Source organism: Micropterus salmoides, unplaced genomic scaffold, assembly GCF_014851395.1.
Source record: "Micropterus salmoides isolate LMB-PRFRI ecotype aquatic unplaced genomic scaffold, ASM1485139v1 Ms_hic_scaffold_12, whole genome shotgun sequence".
Lineage (NCBI taxonomy): Eukaryota > Metazoa > Chordata > Actinopteri > Centrarchiformes > Centrarchidae > Micropterus > Micropterus salmoides.
The window spans coordinates 22,957,823-22,977,870 of record NW_024040263.1 but is presented as its reverse complement, the minus strand read 5'-3'; the positions used below and the strand labels follow the sequence as shown (position 1 = coordinate 22,977,870).

General features: G+C 41.7%; 2 protein-coding genes and 1 long non-coding RNA gene across 4 annotated transcripts; 2 read left to right on the top strand and 1 right to left on the bottom strand.

The window, feature by feature from the left end:
- Positions 1–638: 638 nt before the first annotated feature.
- Positions 639–3,187, top strand: ndufb7 (NADH:ubiquinone oxidoreductase subunit B7). Its single transcript, XM_038714030.1, has 3 exons — positions 639–907; positions 2,117–2,285; positions 3,027–3,187. The coding sequence occupies exons 1-3, from the start codon at positions 796–798 to the stop codon at positions 3,112–3,114; spliced, it is 369 nt and encodes a 122-aa protein (XP_038569958.1). The 5' UTR covers positions 639–795; the 3' UTR covers positions 3,115–3,187.
- A 355-nt stretch (positions 3,188–3,542) lies between these two features.
- On the bottom strand, positions 3,543–18,828 carry tecrb (trans-2,3-enoyl-CoA reductase b). 2 transcript variants are annotated; one of them, XM_038714029.1, is made up of 12 exons: positions 18,731–18,828; positions 15,175–15,225; positions 7,912–7,963; positions 7,728–7,772; positions 7,518–7,621; positions 7,086–7,201; positions 5,993–6,098; positions 5,751–5,823; positions 5,615–5,658; positions 5,342–5,399; positions 4,699–4,787; positions 3,543–4,500 (listed from the first exon to the last, which is right to left on the bottom strand). In XM_038714029.1, exons 1-12 carry the CDS (start codon positions 18,743–18,745, stop codon positions 4,327–4,329), a joined length of 927 nt encoding a protein of 308 aa, XP_038569957.1. In that variant the 5' UTR covers positions 18,746–18,828; the 3' UTR covers positions 3,543–4,326. The 2 variants fall into 2 exon arrangements, with proteins under 2 accessions (XP_038569957.1, XP_038569956.1); XM_038714028.1 differs by lacking the exon at positions 18,731–18,828 and having other exon boundaries at positions 15,175–15,405.
- On the top strand, positions 16,683–18,736 carry LOC119899466. The gene is made up of 3 exons (XR_005443856.1): positions 16,683–16,771; positions 16,864–16,950; positions 17,937–18,736. It is a non-coding gene; the product is annotated as an uncharacterized LOC119899466 (long non-coding RNA).
- Positions 18,829–20,048: the final 1,220 nt, after the last annotated feature.

Sequence of the window (20,048 nt, the reverse complement as noted above, 5' to 3'; positions counted from 1 at the left end):
GGGGTTCTTTTTGCCTTAAATAATGGAACAACAACAAAAACATTTGACACAGTAAATCTCAGGCCTTCATGGCACCTGGGGTGGGGCCCTGGTGTAGATGCCGTCTTGGTAATTAAATATAAGAGTGAACTGTGTATGGTATACAACAGGGGTTTTCAAAGTCTGAGCCTGTGGGCCTCTCCTCAGGCAAAGCTTGGGAAAAGAGCCCCCTTCACCTCTATTAGTTTACTTGGTTAGTTTCACTTAATTCCTGGGTACATGGTTATTTTATTTGATCCCATAGACAACTGAGCCAAGATAGCCTAATATTACTGTTTGGCATGACTCCAGACAAAAAATACATTTAAAAAGGTCTTTCCTAGGCATTTGTTAGTTTCTGACTCTGATAATGTGTAAAACTGTATCCCCCCTCTAACTAAATCATACACATAGGCTATTCTATGTGATCTCCTTTTGATAACTAATCTAATATTGTTTCACTTCCATTCACTGAGCATCCCCTGAAACTGTTTGGAGCAGTGTTTTTTTTTTCCATTACCAATGCCAGTAAATACTAAGCTTCTGGAAAGAAGCGCAGCCAGCGGAACCTTTGTTGTTTGGCTGGAGGGAAGGGGTTTGACTGAAGTACCGCTCGGGTGTTTATTTCCGGCGTGAGGCGGAAGTAGAAGCAGGGGACTTGTGGAGGTGACCGAATGGCAGACTGCAGATTCGGTTTGGAAATATTAGATTAGCGCGCATTAGAAGCAACCAGAATATATTCATTTTAGCTAAAAGTGCGTGAACATCGTCGGTGCCATGGGAGCTCACCTGGTCAGACGGTATGTGACCGAGACTGACACCGAGCCGGACCCAGCTAGGAAAAATGAATTCGACCCCCAGTTTGGATTTCCAGAGAGGAAGGAGAGAGGTTTGTAGCTCAGGGTAAAAGACAACCGTATCATAAAATGTGTTGATAAGCATCTGGATTGAAATAGATTTCCTAACGTTAGTCCAGTGCGTCAAACGTTAGCCGAGCTAGCTTTGCTGGTTAACGTTAGCTTTCCAGCTAACTGCTGTCAGAGGACTTCAGTGTAAACTGAGCTGGTGTGCGGTGTAATACCCCTTTCTACTCTGCGGCTGCTTATTTTAACCATGGGATCCAACTTGTTGTTATATTATGCAACATCAAAATTATAATGTGATTGGCTAAAGTTCGTTCACGATTTAAATTCGGGTAATCGGTGTATTTTCTAACGTTAGCCTCTCGAAACACGGGCAGGGTGACAAGATCCCGATAACAACATATTTTTCACAAGGAATGATATAGTTATGATATTTCTGATGTATGTAATGACACTCAGTTATTTCTAATATTTTAGAGAAACCCGACTTAGTGTTGGTTTTATCAACAGAGTTTGTAGCACAGTTTTCAGACAAAAACAAAAATCCTGTAATATGTTTATACGTAATAAGCAGTAAACACTACATGTAGATATCCCGCCAAGCATTATCATAAGTTTCAGATTGTTCCAAAAGATAGAACATCACATTGAACTGTAAGGTGTATTTCAGTAGTATATTGATGATTTGTGCAGGTACAGATGCACGCAAAGGTGAAAGGTAAAAATCCACCTTTTAAAAGTACAATTGACATACATGTCTGCTGGAGAGATCATAGGGATTTTGCTAATTTAAAGTTTAAAGTCTGAACAGCAAAAAGGAATGTGATTTTGAGACCAACTATACAATATGGATAAAGCAACTCTTTAGGTGCTTTTGCATGAGAGACATGTAATACATCAAACTAAAATACCCCATGAAGCCAGCGTCAGTGGGTCCCACTTCATAAATGTCCGCTCTCTAGCTTAAGGATGGTGCATGGAAAGGTATTTAAGTTGGTTAGTAAAGCCAGTCTAAATGGCACTGTACCATGAAAAAAAAAAAAAAATGGTCTAATATTTGTTAGAACATCCTTTTAGACTTGAATGTATTATGAATATTCATCAACTCTGGACTGGACTTTCATAAGAGAGACGGTATTTGACCGCTCTTTAACACTCCCACAACCATCCATACAGTAACATCGGGTCCTTTTACACTGAAAGATGACACTGAAAATTTGTGTCCCTTTTGCCAGAGATGGTAGCAAGCCAGGAGCAGATGAACTTGGCCCAGCTGCCTTTGGAGCAGAGGGACTTTTGTGCCCAGTACCTCCTGAAACTCATGAAATGCAAGAGGGACAACTGGCCCAACTTCCTGGCGTGCAAGCATGAGAGACACGACTGGGACTACTGCGAACACCAGGAGTAAGTGTTTACAGTAGCGTTAAAGACACTTCAAAGTGTTTCAGTCAGCCTTTTTTTTAGGATTTAGGATTGACTCTCCTAGACAGTTATGCTTTTAGCAGACTCACCTACTTGGTTTAACTGTATGGTAGACCTTTTGATAAGTGTTCAGGAAAAACTGAGGTGTAAGCTTTCTGCAGGCAGCAGTTGCTTATTCATGAAGGGTTCACCAGTAAAACCACTCATGCTAGGCGACATGCTGCAGATTATCAGATACGAAACAGATCTAACCCATACATTACACTGGCTGGCTTCCTCTCAGTAACATGAGCTTAGTGTAAGTCAAGACACTGACAAAACTTTGTCACCACGAAGTCCACTAAGTAGCTGAAGTTTTCAGTCGTATCACACAATCTTCCTCAGCAGATGGAGTTGCCCAGTTGTGGAATTGTACATTTTCAATTTTGTGAGCTTTTGAAGGACTTCTCATCCATGTTGGTTTGAAAAGATCTTTGAGACTGTGTAAACTAAGCAGCTAGTTTTTCTCAAAGAAACCCTGATGGGTTTTTTTTCTCCTTAATTGCCAGGACCAAGTTTCCCAATGTTATCATAGCTCAAAGGTTCAATCCATGTTAATGTTGGTATATTCAAGATCCTCAACTTCAGATTTAACATTTTTTTAAACTTTTAATCTTGTCAAAAGGGTGATACTATACACTCACCTTTTTGTTAACTGTGTACCCTGTGTTTTTCTGTCTCTAGCTATGTGATGCGTATGAAAGAGTATGAGAGAGAGAGGAGGCTCCAGCTGAGGAAGAAGAGAATCGAAGCTCAGGCTGAGGCTGCATGATCAGCCTCTGATACCATTTCTCTGTATATATGTGCTGTGGTTCACAATAAACAATATTGTTTAAGCTCTACAACCCTCAAGTCTTATTAAGTTACTCTAATGACGTCACCAAACACATTGGTGTGATCGTTGGTAGACAGTGAGATTTTAATTTGAGATTTTTCATTATCTGTGCCAAGGAAGCCACGGTACAAGTGAGTAAGTTTTTGGTTCATTTAGCGCCACTGAGTGGCCATTTACAAAGCACCATATCGTTTTGGCTCTAAACTCTACTCTTTGGCTTTAACTCTTTGGCTTTAACTCTACTTACATAGACTACAACTATTTTCAATGTTTAGCCGGAGGTTTTTTCTCACTCATGATAAATTTTATCCATTGTCACCAATGTCTCTATACCTTATTATAGTGGATACGTCTGAAACAGTGAATCATTTGTTTTCTAGTATTTTATTGTCAAATTCTTGCAGGTGTCTGACAAACTGCCAAACACTTTGAACATATTGTGCAGTTAACACCAAATTTAGATGACGCATGCACAGGCTGTAAAATTTGACTGCGTTTTGGTGACACTACATTGACAACAAGTCCCATTCACTCTAAACTCTGCAAAATACATCCATGTACAAAATTCCAATATTCCCATACATCAGTAGTAAAGTCTGTGATACATGACCCAGCACTGCAACAACACTTGGGTTAACCTTTTTTTAATAAATTACTTTAAACATCAACACAATTAATTTATGTTGTTTTCAAATTTCGATCAATGGGTATAAAAACCTAACAGTTTTAAGTTTTACTGAATATCACCAGATGCAGATTTGGCCTCAAAACAACAGATGACATCTTACAGTATTTATATACAGTAGGTCATTCAGCATACACTGGCTAGTTTGCAGGTGAACACTGCTCTGGGAACTGAAACGCACACAGGTCAGCTAACCAATTAGAATGGGTTTGTGTGTGGGTAAAAAAAAAAATTGAGCAAGTGTAGTGTTTAACATTTTCACAAGACAGGAAGGGAAAGACAATTTGGTTGATGGGGGGTGGGGGAGTCCTTCAGTCAGTCTGCTAAATTCCAGTGTAGAATTTTGAGGATGGAAAAAAGGGAGGGCACCCTCTCAGTTAAGGGTGGGGTCAGAGAGGCGGGGGTGTACTTTACTCCTACAAAAGGGGAAAGCTGAATGGGTGAGGGAGCGGCCGAGTAGTCCTCTACAGGACAAAGGGCAGGATGGGTGAGCGGAGAGGAGGGTAGTCGCGGAACTCCTTCAGGTAGCTGCGGTGCTTCCCCTTGGCCCACACGGTCATCTGGATGAAACCCACTAAGGTGAAGAAGGCCACCGGCAGGCACTGAGTCATCACTGTGAAGCCAAGCCAGGAGCCCAGCTGAGGAAGAGGAGGGATGTTACACACAGACTGATACCAGAAGAGGGCAGCAGCTGTAAATCATGCAGAGGTTAAAACTTCCGGCTGTGCAATAAATGTTTTTTTAAGGTAAATTCCCAACTCTGCTTTCAAGCCATCGATGCCATGTTCATGCAAAGAAAATTCATCTGCCATCACTTGATGAATAAAAAGTGTTACCTCATAGGTGTAGTTTGGGCAGGAGACCAGCAGGAAGATCCATGTGAAGGGGTTCTTGGTTGGATAGGGGATCTTCCTGGTCTTAGAGCCTGGGTGAAGGTAACAAAAGAAAGGGAATTTCAAAGGAAATTAACATCTCCTTGTTACTATGTTCACTATGTTGTTCTCTGAAGTTTGAGGTGGGAGGGGCTTAGCTGGGAAAGAGTGATGTCACATTCTTTTGCACACCAATCAGAATTTAGCAATATCTGGATGAGGATTTTTTTCCTTTTTTAAATTTTTTTTACATAACTTAGATTGTTGCTTGTTCAGTCATGAATTGATAATGTCACAGGAAAATACTTAATAATGTCTTCATGTTTTTAGGGACTTTAATTGGAAAGCACTCAAATATATTTGGGTACAAATTGATATGCATCATTTTCTTTATGATTCACAAGCCATGACAAAGGAAACACACAACTAAAGAACTACACAGCAAATATACTGTTTTTTAATAGCTTTATTACATTGCAGCCATTTTTTGAAAATAAATAAAAAGGGAAAAAAGAAAGCATAACTTTCATTGTGGCCAAAACAGTACAGTTGTTTCCGTGTGTGTGTGAATGACAGTCAGATGCACAGGTGTTGCAGGTGTGCATACCTGGTGGACGGAGGTTCCGAAGAGCAATGTGGATGGAGAAGTTGCCAATCTGACAGAACTGAGAAAGAAAACCGTCACACAAGTTATTTAATGATGAGCATAGCAAAAGATAAGGTGTTGTACACTTCTCAGGATGACAAAAAGATAAAAACTAATGGACAAAACTACAATTTAAAATATGTAAATGGAATGTTTACTAATATTTATCAGTCCAATTAAATGAAATGCACGATAAATTACAGAACACATTGTTGAGGATAGTAAGATTCTTACCAAGAATATGATGAGGGCCAGTCTGATTTGTTGCTCCCCGTAGACTGCAACAAGAGGTTAACACAAGAAATGATGAAAAGGAGTTACAGTGACACGTGTGACCGTTGAATGTACGTGCAGGTGCCTGCATACTCACTGGGTGGTGTGTACAGCGGGTGGTTGATGTAGTAGGCCATCCATGCTGCAAAGCCCCAGTAGTAGGTACAGTTCTGAAACAGAGGAGGAGACAGAAACATTGTCACGGAGACTTCCTCGTGGTGGTAGAGACACTTTTCCAATCAGTTATTCCCTTTTCACTCCATGCAACCTACATTACATGTTGCACATATTAATGTGAGGAAATATATGACACGGTTTGAGTAGGGGAATGTATCTCACCTTAAAGATGTTACGTAGAGGCATTGTTCCGTGAGAGAAGCGATGGACAAACAGCGTCTCCAGCAGCCTCTTCATGTAGTGGAAAGAGTGACACATACAGGCGAGGCTGGAAAAAGCACAGACACTTGTATTGAGGATCATTACCACACTGATGTGAAAAGAGCATGGCGTAAAAGGAATATTGTGATATTTAGGGATATTTAAAATGATACCACTCTAGTATCTGTACAGTGAACATGAAGCTGGAGCCAGCAGCAGATTAGCTTAGCTTAAAGACTGGAGACTGGGAAGTCTTGCTCTATATTATGCCACCTTATATTTATATTCCACCATATTTCAGTTAATCATTGTATTTTTGCTCCACAAAATGTATTTGGCAGCTCTACTTACATTGCAGATTTTCCATAAACAGTATATGATCAATTGTTCAATGCACAAAACCTCCTTCTATCAAGTCTTATTTTCCTTGTTTAAAAATAAAAACATTTCAATGCAAATCCCCATGTTTCTAGAAAAAACTTTTTAGAGCATTTTATGAACAAATCCTTGCCTAGTCTAAATTTTGGCACCACTGTGAATAGCAGTTATGGGATGGGATTAGAACAGTCTCACACACAAATATATCAACAAATGTAAAGGAGTTTGTATCTATAAATCTGGGTCCATTTCTTTGCCTCTAATTTAAAATCTAAATTGACATACAAATGATGACGTACGAGTTGTAAACTCTATCAAAAGGCTTTTTCTGCATATCTCACTTTTATTGGTTCTAAGCTGCATTTAGGTAAACAAAGTGCTGGTGAATAAATGCGCTCCTTTAATAAAACTGGTCTGGTCGGCATGTATGAGGAATGGAGTAACTGTTTCAATCCTGGTTGCTAAAGCCTTGCTAATATTTTAATGTCTGTTGATTAGTGAACTTAACCAGATTGCTCAGTGGGGTCTCCAATGGGTTTAACAACAGGATGATAATCGCTGTCGCTAGCGGGAGTTCAACTTAAAGAGGATACCTCTGCTCTGACTAAACCACTGGGGGACAAGAAGGCTCAACTTAACTATATAGAGTTTGTGAAGGAGTGTTGGAGAGACTCACTGTACGACCCAGTGTTTACTAGTGGTAAAGTCATATTTGGGTGCGTAGATGAAGGGAACCCTGAAGTAGAACATCAGATAGATGACCAGGGGACCAGTATACTCTGTCAGGAAGACCTGAAAAAAAGAAAGTAATTCAATCAAACACTAAGTTCATTTTAGGCTCTGTTTCTTGATGTGTAAGATCAGTATATTAATATATCAACTTCCTACTGCTTGTTCTCTCTCCTGCCTCTTCAGCAGGTCAATACAATTTAACACTAACAGTGAACTTCAATGCACCAAATTAACCTCATGTCACACACACGCACACTTTTTTACCCAGCGGGAAATCTCAGTATAGCTCTGCTTGATCCCCCTCGCAGTCTGGACTGTTGGACTTGACTGACAGCGCGACGTGTTCCCGTCTTGGACGGCTCTGTGTCGTACTTACCGTGACCCAGCTTATCTGGGCTCCCAGATCTCTGAAGTAGAACGTTGCCGTGGTTCCCACAGGGAGATGCTGCAGCACATCCTCATCCTTCAGAGACTTCCCCTCTGGAACACACACAGTGCTTACTTAATGAGGAGTTGGTTGTAGAGAGGAGCGGTACTACGCTCATTTTAAGTGCACTGATAGACAATCACATTATGGCTGACTTACTGGGATCGAGGCGAATGGACTGTCTGGCTGGGTACCACTGAGGATCTGAAACAGACAGATGAATACTTCACAGACATATTAAGACAGGGCATAAAGTGAGTATTTCTGTGTGCAGCCTGAAGATTCGCTTGATCTAAAATCAGATTTATGAGGCTTTAGTTGCCTACAGAGAGATGGAACTCACGGCTCTTGTGGAACATAGACTTGATCTCCCCGATAGTAGCATTTGGCTCGACCTGAAAATACCACAATAAATAAATGGAGGGAAAAGTAAACACACACACACACACACACACACACACACACACACTCTAAGGAACAGATAATAACCCTGTTTTCCATTCATGATGGCAATTAGTGATAAATTTAGCTCTGGCAGTGCCCACACACCCCATGGACGAAGGCTATCTAACAGCTGGTATTAGAGTTTCAAAGAGGCTAAGCATGCAAGTAACCACAACCAAAGAACACGACCTTGTGCCAGGCTGCCAACAATGGCCTGACTACCCCAAATATAAACACAATAACAAAACAGAAACATGAAGAGCACAGGGAGGCGAGTCTGGAGAGAGATAGTTACAGGTAGGGATAATCAAGCACTGAAACCACCTGGACTGAATGAGGTCATTTAAAGTCATCACCATGCTCCCATTATCTGATCAAATGGCTTTATTTATTTATTCTCTTGTGGACTAACATTTAACTAATTAAATATCTTTCAAGTGAATTACTGATCTCCAACACACAGCCCAACTAGCTAACGTTACCATTAAGTGAACAAGGTTTACTATTCAGACTTAACAAAAATAGGGAAAAAGACAAGACAGCGTAGGATACTCCTAAAAGTCACTGATTTACTATTGCATTTAAAATAGCGTTCTCTTAGCCAGCACCATCCATGAGACCTCAAAACCAAGAAGGCAAAGAACTATGGAGAGGCTGCTCCAAGATAACAGTCAGGCTTTATCACCCAAAACAATAAGCTCACAATCTGACTTATTGCTAAGTAGATTTTAACTTTAAAACTTTAAACTTCTTAACAAAGATGTTTGCTTTGGAACCATTTAAAATAAAGGGAAATTAAAAGCAAGTACTATAACCACAACTGTGCACTAACAATCTAATGTCTATTTAGAATTATAAAGCAATAAAAGCTAACTGATGAGTTTCATCTGGCTTGAACAATGAAAGTTTATGGAATATTTCCCGATAATATTGCCTAAGGGAAGCATATATAAAGTGAAGAGGATTGGTCCGAGGACAGATCCTTGAGGAACTCCATGACTAACTTTGGCGTGCATAGAGGACTCATCGTTAACATGTACAAACTGAAATCTATCTGATAAATAGGATCAGTTACAAACAGAGTAAACTGGCGTAGCCTACAGCTCTATCCTGTTCAGACTGATTCAATTATTTTTTTAGTTTTCAGGTGAGTGTGAAAAAGTGGTTGTTCGGAAAAGAAAGGATGTGGTAACTGTAGAGAAGCTGAGGTTAGTAAAGCAAAGTAGTGATGCAAACTAGTCCTTTTAAGCTAATGAGGAGACATTTCTTTTGGGATTTTAATATGCAAATAAAATGCACCTCATAAGGGAGGAGGTTTCTCACATTGCCTATTTTTTTCAATATATATTAATGTCTACAGATAAATGTCAAAAGCTGTAAAATGAAGACACAAAAGGCAAACATGAACAGTCGTATCTATAATGATTCTGAGGTCATATGAACAGGGTTTTCCTGCTTTTAAGGCTTACGGGAGATGGCCAAAACATGTTGTGCAAATGTAAAAATCACTGTGGAGAGCATCATAACCAACCAAATTACTTTCCCCAAATCTAAAGGTTGTAGTTCCTCCCCAGTAGACTGATCTTTGGCTGTTCGTTATTTATTATCTGCTCTAGCTTTTCCAACTATTTGTTCAGAGATATGGTGAAAATAATGGCCCAAGATGATGTGAAATTACATATTTGTCATTGGAAATCATAAAATTTTCTTGGGGGGTGACCCCCGAACCCCCCGACCATGACCAACATCAAAACATTAATCTAAAGCTCACATTAAACTATGGCAAAACACTGTAGTTTTAAGCTATTCTAATGTGCATCACATGCTCATGGACACAAGAGCAATGTTGTGTTGGGGTTTTATATTCAGAAAATGTTTTTGCTTCACCTCCGCTGCTACAACTCCATCCTAGGGGAAACACTGGCAGGTGAGTGTGCACCCACAACAGCAGCTGCCTGGCCAAGCTCAGCAGCTGCGCCGAGGGCACCCTGCCCTGCCGATTTATGTAGGCTGGTGCAGCAAGTGCTGGTTCCACAGCAGAGGGGCAAAGTGTCAGACCACTTTCCACACCGTGAGACGCTCAAACACGTATACGGAGAGGGATGTGGGTCTGCCACAGACCGCCCACCACCTGAGAGAGGCAGGTGGCTTGACTGTGTATGTTTGTCAGTACTGCAATGGCGATGTGGTTTTCTGTGTGTTTGAGGAGCTGCAGCTGGGCTGCCTCAGGCCGACCATGGCGCTGCCGTTCCTTCTTCCGGTCGCGGCGGTGGGCGGGGGAAGGACTGCAGGAGCCACAGGATACGGTGAATCAGGATCAGCCAGACACATATCCGGGCAGCGGTGATGGCCGTAGCGGCGCACACTGAGCTGCGCGCTGGCCACTTTGATGATCTCCTCCTTCTCTTCTTCCATCATGGTGGAGTTAGCCACTAGCTTTGTGAAGGAGGAAGCAGAAGTTGTTGTTGGAGGCCGAGTTCTGGTCATGCGGTCGCCGCCTGAGCTGGCTTCACACCGAAGAACTCTGAGGTCCAGCGGATGGACCGGGCTGAAACCCTGGTCTGAGAAGCCTTCCACCTTGGTGTGGGGGATTTAGGTGGAAACAGGCACAGTCTTCAGGTCTGAGGCGGCACCTTCCTGGTACCGCCAGATGGGAGGGAAGCGCGTCCAGACCGGGTCCAGCCTAGCCGGCTGGCTAAGAGCTGGGACACCATCCATCTCATCCGGAGGAGAGAGCTCTTGGGCCGGGGGAACAGACAGCTGACAGCAGGCGGCCGTCTGGAAGGAGCCGCCTGGAGAAGGCTACTCGCGATCACTGAGGCCAGTGAAAACGGGGAGCCGCTCCTCCTGCTGAACAGTGAAATTATCCGCCTGATGCTGCCGCTCATCATGAGGAGGGCGCAGAACGGGCATTGTGAACCAGGAGTGAGTGCTCAGCCGGCGTGCTCCAGGCTGCACGTGTCTACATCATGCCCATTTGCAGACGCCGCACAACCGTATGGAAGGAGCGGTGCCTTGCCCTCGGCCGGTAAGCTTTTTAGCAGACATCGCTTTTCTCTTTTTCTCTCTTCGTATCTTCTGCTCTTTAGAATGCTCTTAGGCAGCTCAGAGCTGAAGAAAAATGGGAGCCGAAGGCTGGGTGGGTGTAGACAAGTTTTATCAGTGGCGGATCGGTATGAGGGTACTGACTTCAAGAACATCAAGTATCGGCTATCAGCCGGCATTGGTTCCAGCCCCCTGCGACCCTGTACGCAGGATAAGCAGTTGACGATGGATAGATGGATGGAAGCACTGGCTATTAAGTGGTTGATCCACTTTAATTACATTTTCTTTCAATTCATTCAGGCTGTTTTTAGAGCCATGGCATTTTCTGGCTTTGTGTTTTCTTGCTTAAAAAATATTCTAATGAGCTCCACATAGTGAGGTATACAGATTTTTAATATGGAAAGATAAAAACCCCACTGATATCAGATCAGTACTTGGCACATGTCACGAGTTGAAGTATTGGAATTAGTATCGGCAGAAAAAAAAGTATTGATTGGATGAGTACATCCCTTATTAGGAACAGTTATTGAAGCACTCCTTGATAAACTATGATCCCTTCATCATAACCATGCCAATACAAATAAAACATTAGTGTTTTGTTGTTTTTGTCATTTTTTCATTAACTACACAGTTAATAGTAGTATACTATATATTATAGCTGAGTAGTAGGTGCCTGTCTCTATGCTTTCACTGTTTCTTTTAAATTTATTTCAGTATTATGCAGTTTCATCTCCTGTGTTTGTATTCACTTGGAAAGCATTTTGGACTTCCTGACCTGTGTGAACCCCATAAATAAAGACTGACTGATTCAGGTTCAAAACCACTGATGTTTAGATTTGAAAATGCCTCCAACCATGAACATTTCATACTGACATGATATGATATGATATGATATGAAAATAAGCTAACAGGGACTTGAAACATGATTAACATCATTGTTTTCTAAGTGACAGATACATAAGTTTGTCTTATACAAGTTTCAATTGAAATGAACAGAGACAGTTATAATGATGCATCAGAAAATTTATCATTCCTAATTTGAAAACAAACACTGTAATACTATCGGAACATTACGTAATCATAACATCACAGACATCAGCATCAAATTTCTCTCAAGCCTTTGACATTTATGAAAACATTTCAGCAGTAAGCTTATACTTCCCTGCTGGCCTGGACTAGGACAGCTAAGATAACATCTTTATTTATATAACACTTTTCAAAACAAAATTACAAAGTGCTTCACATAGCAAGGAGAGAACACATAAAACATGTAGTCTCACTGTACACCTGTCCTATTTCTTGTTAGGACAAATAGCTAATCAGCCAATCACATGGCAGCGTCTGAAATACATTTAGGCATATAGACGTGGTCAAGACAACTTGCTGAAGTTCAAACAGAGCATCAGAATGGGGAAGAAAGAGGATTTAAGTGACTTTGAACGTATTTCAGAAACTGCTGATCTATTAGGATTTTCACGCACAACCATCTCTAGGGTTTACAGAGAATGGTCCGAAAAAGATGCAATATTATATGTATAAGTGGCCAGTTGTGTGGACGAAAATGCCTTGCAAAAGCAAAATTGCATGACAATGACCTGCAAATCCGACTGGTGAGGAAAGGGCAGGCAATTATTAGAGATGTACTGTGAAACAAAAATGACTGTACCTCTGGGTGTGAGGATGCTGCACCATATTACAATATGTAGAGCACTCTGGTGATGTTTTGTGTTGGTATTGTAGTTGTCGGTTGGTCTGTTGATTATTTTATGGCACACTAACAATTCCAGAAGGATTGATAAATATCTATCACTGTCATAGAGGAGTAAAGAAATCAGAAAATATTCACATTTAAGAATCTCGAAACAGAGAATTGTGACTCTTCATCCTTGAAAAAAATACTCAAACTGATCAATGGATTATCAAAATAGTTGGCGGTTAATTTTATAGTTGACAACTAAATAGATTAATATACTAATCGTTGCAGCTCTATGTACCTGTATGCAATCACACTGTCCAACCAACGGTTTGACATAGGAGGAGACTAATGCAAGAAATTATGAAATAGCATTTGTTTATCTGTATGTACGTGTTGCTCTCTGGCTAAGCTCCTTCTAGATGAGTTCATCAGCCTACATGTAGCACTGTACAAAATATAAAATCGCTCATAAATGTTCATGTTTCAAACAAGCACTTGTGAATTACTATCACGCACTTAAACTGTTGAACCTCACAGGAATCAGAGCCACACGGACAAAGCTCACTGCTGTGGGATGTTACTGTTATGCTAACAATTCAATGCCCAGACATATAATTAACTACCCGGGACACCACTGTTCAGTTTAAACAGTATAGTACTGCTAGATTATCTTGGCACTTAGGTTTAGCAGAAAACAGATCTTGTGACCCATCTGTACTAGACCGAAGAGGTCTCTGCTGCTGTAACTGATTTGGCTTCTGTTCACGTCGTCCTGCATAGCACAAGCCATTTTCAGCCGGATGACACCACTGAGAAACCACCTCTCTGACACCCCCTACCTCCCCACCCACAATCTCTTTCTAGAGGCTTCGTTCAGTGTTGAGATCACTGTCCTATAAACACAGGCCCAGACATGATGCAGGACTTATTTCTAACTCAGCCTGTCGGTTTAGCTCTGTTACCCTACTTTAGGAAACAATCCCCCCAAAGGGCCCTCTGTCCAGATCCAGATCTATATCTGGCCTATCAGTATATACTCTCCAGCGGTGTTAAGATTGTGCACGCTATCACCATGGAAACTCTGCTAAGCTGACAACAGGCCTATAATCCAACAAGCATAGCACTTTATACTTTGGTCTTGAGAAGCGCCCTTAAATAAGCTGAGTCTGCCCCGGCTGACGGACTAACACCGCTGTAAACTTGGCTAACGCTCCCTCTATACACCAACAGGCCTCACCCCAACAATGCACTAAAGCCTCCTAATGCAACAGCACTGACTTACTGGCTCTAACAAATTATTGCTGTCTAACACAACAATAACAAAGTAGAGGCCAAGTGCAAATTACTCCAAATTGACCAGATAATAGGCTTAAACATCCTATCATAATAAATGCAATACAACAGTAATACTCTCCAGACTGTAAACGCAACTGAAGACAGAGCTTGTTAATCAAATGTTGCTGGATAAAACATTTTGAAGCTTACAATATATCGTGTGTAAACCACCTTTTCCTGTGTGCTGCTTTTGTCCTGCACCTACACCCAACTGGGGTTGATTCTTTGCTAAATACCTCAAATCTGCTCATGGTGTGAGGAGGATCTCTACTAAAAGATCCCCAACAAATGTCCTCTATATTATCACAATAGTTCCTCGTTTCCCTTGTCATACAAATCCCTTCCTTTGCATGTGCACCGTAACATGCAAACGCTCTTCTGGGTCTTCCAATGGAGGGCTGTTTTCCTTTTCAGATTTGTAGCAGCTGGCTAACAATGCAGGGAGGGGGACGTCCCTGGACTCATACCTACTCTGCACCGCAGCTAGTTCAGCCACCTTAAACAGAGCAGCTAGCAGGACTAAAGTAAAGCAACATCTGAAGGCCATAACAAAAAAAAGGTACACAGGCACCAAGATGAGATATACCTTCAGCCTTTTATTATTTCACAGAGAGGTGTGACGTTTCTTGGTTTATTTTCTGAAGAACTCATCTGTGGTTGACACTGCTCATAAACACACCTGCAGTTTTAGAGGCCATGTGTTGTGATGGTGTTGTAATGCCTTAAATGTAAGGTGAACTGTACCTGGTGTTATGTCAACAAAAAGCTAGCTTTAACTTCACGAGTGTTGGAGGGCTGTCGAATTGGTTTGCACAGTTGTACATTTGTAGATGATATATCTACCTCCTGTATGTGTGCGTGCCGAAAGCCCCTTCTTTACCCAGACACCTGAACCCAGCTGGGTTGTGTTGCAAACATGAAAGGGGGCCCAGTGTTCCTCTCTTTCACATCACCATTTACACAGCGGCTGACTGACAGCGAGGGCTACAGCTACAGCAGCTCTAATGTTCTGGGAAAAAGTCTACTTAATCATACATCAAGATGAAAACTGTTGCAACTGCATGAAGAAAAGAAAAAGGTTCTCACCTTGTCCAGGAAGCAGAGCTTGTCCTTGGTCCTGGCATCCAGTATCTCCACCTCAAAAAAAACAACAGCCTTTTTAGCTTTTTTAGCAGGTTTGCGTTTGACCGGGGCTTGAGCCAGCACTGGGGGGACAGCAACCGTTGCCGCCGCCCCATTAGCGGGCTTTTTACTGCCAGTGGCCTCTAGTGCAAGGGTATCCATGTCCACAGTCCTCCTCCTGCACTCTGTTTATTCCTGTCTTCTCCTTGCTCTTCCCCACAGCTCTCTTGTCAATCTTCTCAACTGTCTATCCAAGATCCACACCAAACCCTGCAGGGGAGGGGCAGCCCTCAGCTGTGGAAATAAATCTGTCTCTCCTCTTCCCCTCCCTCTTCTTCCTCCCTGTCATTCTCTCACTTGCCCGCCCTCCCTCATTCCTTCACTTCTGGTGCTGCTGCTTTATTTAACTGCCAGTCGACCCCTGCAGCGTGGTGGACATATGCCACATGTGTGTGCACAGTTGCATACACAGGAATGCCCAGTATTCCCCTGGCAAACTGTCTACACTATATCTGTGTTTATCACATGAAGGAAGCTTCTGGAGCAGGGAGCAGTCGAGCTGCAGTGGCTTGGTTTTGAAACATAACCCCTCCCTAAAAAAAGGAACACCTGATGACCCCTGACACCTCTCAACTCCTGGCTAAGTGGGAAGATGGAAGAGAGGTATTATGACAGACAGCACCCCCACTTTCTGACTTTGACTCCTTCCCTTCTTCTCCTCAGCTAAATATAAATGTCTACTGCTAGCTCTATGTTAAACAACCCTATCCCTAGAGATCCCCCCCACCGCCATCTACGCCTATGTGGTAATGGCTCACGGTTTAAGACACTTTGCTGTAGTGTCCTTCTGTCGATCTACAGCCCTGATGTACATCGCCGACCTTTGATCAGACACCTGAATGAACCAGTTTAGGGTCTCTCTCTCTCTCTCACACACACAACTTTTTACAGCGTGTTATACCTTGAAACCAAACTGAACAGCCAGATCTCTCAATCACTCACATGGGGAGTCACCCTTTCCTACCACCAAGGGGTGATAATACTCCAGACTCTGAGGGCTTACCCAGGGCATTCCCCGTGGTGAAGCCCATCCCCGCTCCTCCACTCCACATCTGACACAGATGCCATAATGAATGAAAGACATATAGTCACAAGCAGCAACATGGACGTTTAGGCCGGCCATGCATTATGTTTACGGATGTGAATACATGAATATATAGTATTCTTTTCTAAAGCTTCAATCAGTGTTTTTTAAATGAATTAACTGAGCTGCCTTATAACTGTACAAATGAAACATTCACATATGCTTAAAAATCAAGCAGGACACCTGACACTCCAGTTGAGACTTCGGGGAAATAACCCCATGTCAGTCTGCTCTGTGCCAGGCATACGCTGCCCCTGTACCTCCCCCATCTCGTCTATATAAAGCCTCTGTCTACCACTGACAGTCTGTCCTAGTAATGCACTCTGCGGTGAGGGTGAAGCAGGGAGAAATAAGCTTTAATAGCGATTGTGCCTGTCTTTTCTTTTTGTTGGTACTGCCTGTTCTTCATATCCCGAGGTAAGAGACCATTTTTGAAATCTGTAAAGATGACCTATTTAGACAGACAATCAGAGCACCTGAAAGTGTTTCTTTGCTGTTTTTGTACACAGTGCCATGCAAAAGTGAAGGGCATCGATGCATAAGCAAGACAGATCACTGTGAAAGTTCACTGAAGCAGCTCTCTGGTGCTATCTGCTGTAAGTGCAGTGAAACTATGAATAAGCTTGTCTAATGACCCAAATGGAAAACGTTTAAAATTTTGATTTATGTTCCAACATACTGAAACTAGTTTGATAAAGTATTTCTCATGTAGCTGATATGTTGTGCCAATTTTCAATAAGTACAGATAAAAAAAAAACCCATACATTTTAACTTGATTTGATAAAAGCATTGAAGAACATGTCTCTGGTTGGTGGTGTCAGCCATAGTCCACACCCAGCAATGACCAAATTTTTGTATCTTCAATTAGCACACTTGTCAATGATAATGCTGTAACAATTGATGATTCAGTTATAGCCACATCCTCTAAAAACTTTGCACCCACATGGTTGCATAATGGTGCAACACCATATGCGGTGACCTATTTTAACTTAAGTGTACTGCAACCGCAAAACTTTGTACCATGGTCACATCCCACATTCACACACATACTACCGCATACAAAAACTGACTTCATAGAATTTTGTTATGGTCATAAATTTTCATATTTGTAATAGCAGGCAAGAATAGTTGCCAGTTATGTTGGTCTGTCTGTAGAGCCCACATCGTCTGCCAATATGTAGTTTCTTCCAGGTGAATTTCACAGAATCTTTGGAGTAACTGGGTTCACTAGTTACAATGTGGGCACATCTAAGGCTAGTGGTATTCAAATGCACCATGGAAGTGACTAACTGAGTTAAGAAATTGATAAGAGAAGATGGCCATGAAAAATAAAATAAAAATCAGACTGATTAGGGGTGGCTGGAGTGGAATATGACACATTGGTCAGTACAAATAAATTTGGACACCAATGCAACCATAATTTTATGATAAATGGCATATAGAGCTGTCATGGAGAGGGGAAAAAACCTTCATGATTAAGGTGCATATTTACCTCTTCGATGTGTTAGGATCGAGAAAAAAACTTAACTATGTTTTCACTGGCCCATCTTACATTATTCAAATGTTGTTTCACCCCTGATAGGCTGCAAAAGCCACGTGTCAACAGAAAGACGGGGAACCGGAGCAGCCACTGGTTGGGTTGTCAGACTACTTCCAGTCCTGTCTGATGGGTTTTGGTGTTCTTTCCAAGTAACTGTATTTAACACTACAAGATTCTTGCTTGAGTACAATGGTTAAGTAGCACAGGAAAATGTTTGCATGAAGGTTAAATTAGCATTAGTCATGTGTGAACAGTCAAGCTTGGATGTTTCTGAGACAGTTAGCCCCAACATGTTTTCCTTCAGTCTATGTTTCTCTCATCAACTCAGGGTCTGACTGATTTTTCCATGTTAAAAATGTTCATTGTCACATGCTGACATCGCACACTTGACTGTTCACCTGCATTATTGGGTAATAAGAAGATAAGAAGCGCCATGAGTCACTCCAGCCAGAGATGGCGATGATGCCGAGCATTGTCCCACACAGAGGGACCTGTGTTTAGAGACGGCCAGCTTATGTTGAGGACCTAACATATAACACACAATCATACACAGGTATAATTCACCATAATTGTGGGTGCAGCTTGATTTTCGAATACGATATTAGCTAACACAATCCTTCATTTCCGGCCCCTGAACCCCGGTCATAGCAACCAGCCCATGACAGGCGGTGTTGCAGCAGCATGCCATCCTGCTCACGTTTAAAGCTATTAATGACTTTTCTGCTGGACTCTCAGACAAACCACCGCAAGATGCCGAACTGGGTTGATGAATTAAATTCTGGACCCATAAAGCGCCTCATTGAAGATTTAACTAGCATTTCACGGATACTACTTACCTCGTAGTGCTTCATCTTGGCAGTTTGCAGCCCCTTCCTTAATATCCCAGATGACTGACAGAGCCGCCTCCAATCAGCGGAGTAATATGCAACTGCTGAGGCCACTGTGGGCGGGCACTACGTCCGTGTCGCAGCTAATGAAAACCGGTGGGATTCCGGGGACCACGCCCACACTATCAGCGACGTAGCCAATGAGGTTTGAGCGGCTATGCTAAAGGCTCTGTGGCTAACATAATTGGATTTATCCAGGTAGGATTTATTGCTCTTTGAGTAGCAGCTCTGTCCGTTTGTGCACATGCGTACTGGTCCAACTGGCAGACTGTTGGGCTGACTGCTTGCATTTTTCTCTTTAGCTGTATAGAAAATAAATTCATTTTCAGGCTAAATTAGGCTACATATTTTTATTCTTGTTGCAGTCCCTCAGTTTTATGCTTGATTATTTAATTGTCTTTTTCCACATAATGTGTTATTTTACTTGTTTAAATGCATTTCTGTGTTTTCTTTCTTTTCTGTACAAATTGTCCTACATAAATAAGCTTTGCAGTCTGCCTGGTGTGTTGTCATTTAATCTCAAACTAAAACCAATACTGATTCTAACAAGAGTGAATTGCTATGAATTGCTTGTAGCCTATTAGTCAGGCACATTTACCCAAAAACTTCTTGTCCAGTAGCAAAACAACAACAGTAATGACAAAATGAGGACACAGCAATGTGAAATGATGTTGAAACATATTTTATGAGATAACAATTTTGGCACCTACCTGGCCAAACATTAAATTATGTATTTTATTACAGGTTCTATAGGTCTATAAAGCCTGCCTGCAGGTCTTATATCTCCAAAAGGTGCCATAATTTTCACTCTTAATGTCCAGTACAAATAACTACAGGGCTACATGTGCATGTAGATACTTTGAATTGATACCATAAAATATACAAAAGCGTAGCTAGGAATATGGCCTCTCTACAAAAATAATGTTCTGAGCTCCACCTCCTTCTGTGATTTGGTTGGGTCTGCAGAGCTGCTAACACCTGCAGTGATATTTCAAATTTTAACTGCTGATGCCACTCTAATCTCTGAAAAACAGGTTTTGACAGAGACAAGTATTCCATACACGTGTCAAGCTAATTTCAACTTTGTACTGCAACTTACTGATTAATTTTCAAACAACCTAAAATACAATAATTGTAGGGAAATGAAACACAGCTGAAGAACACGTACTGGGATTCCTTTCTTGTGTCCATGTGTTTGACTATGCCTGGGAGTGTTTATTATAAGGGTATAATGTTACATCCAAATGCTTGTTTACTTTATCTTTCC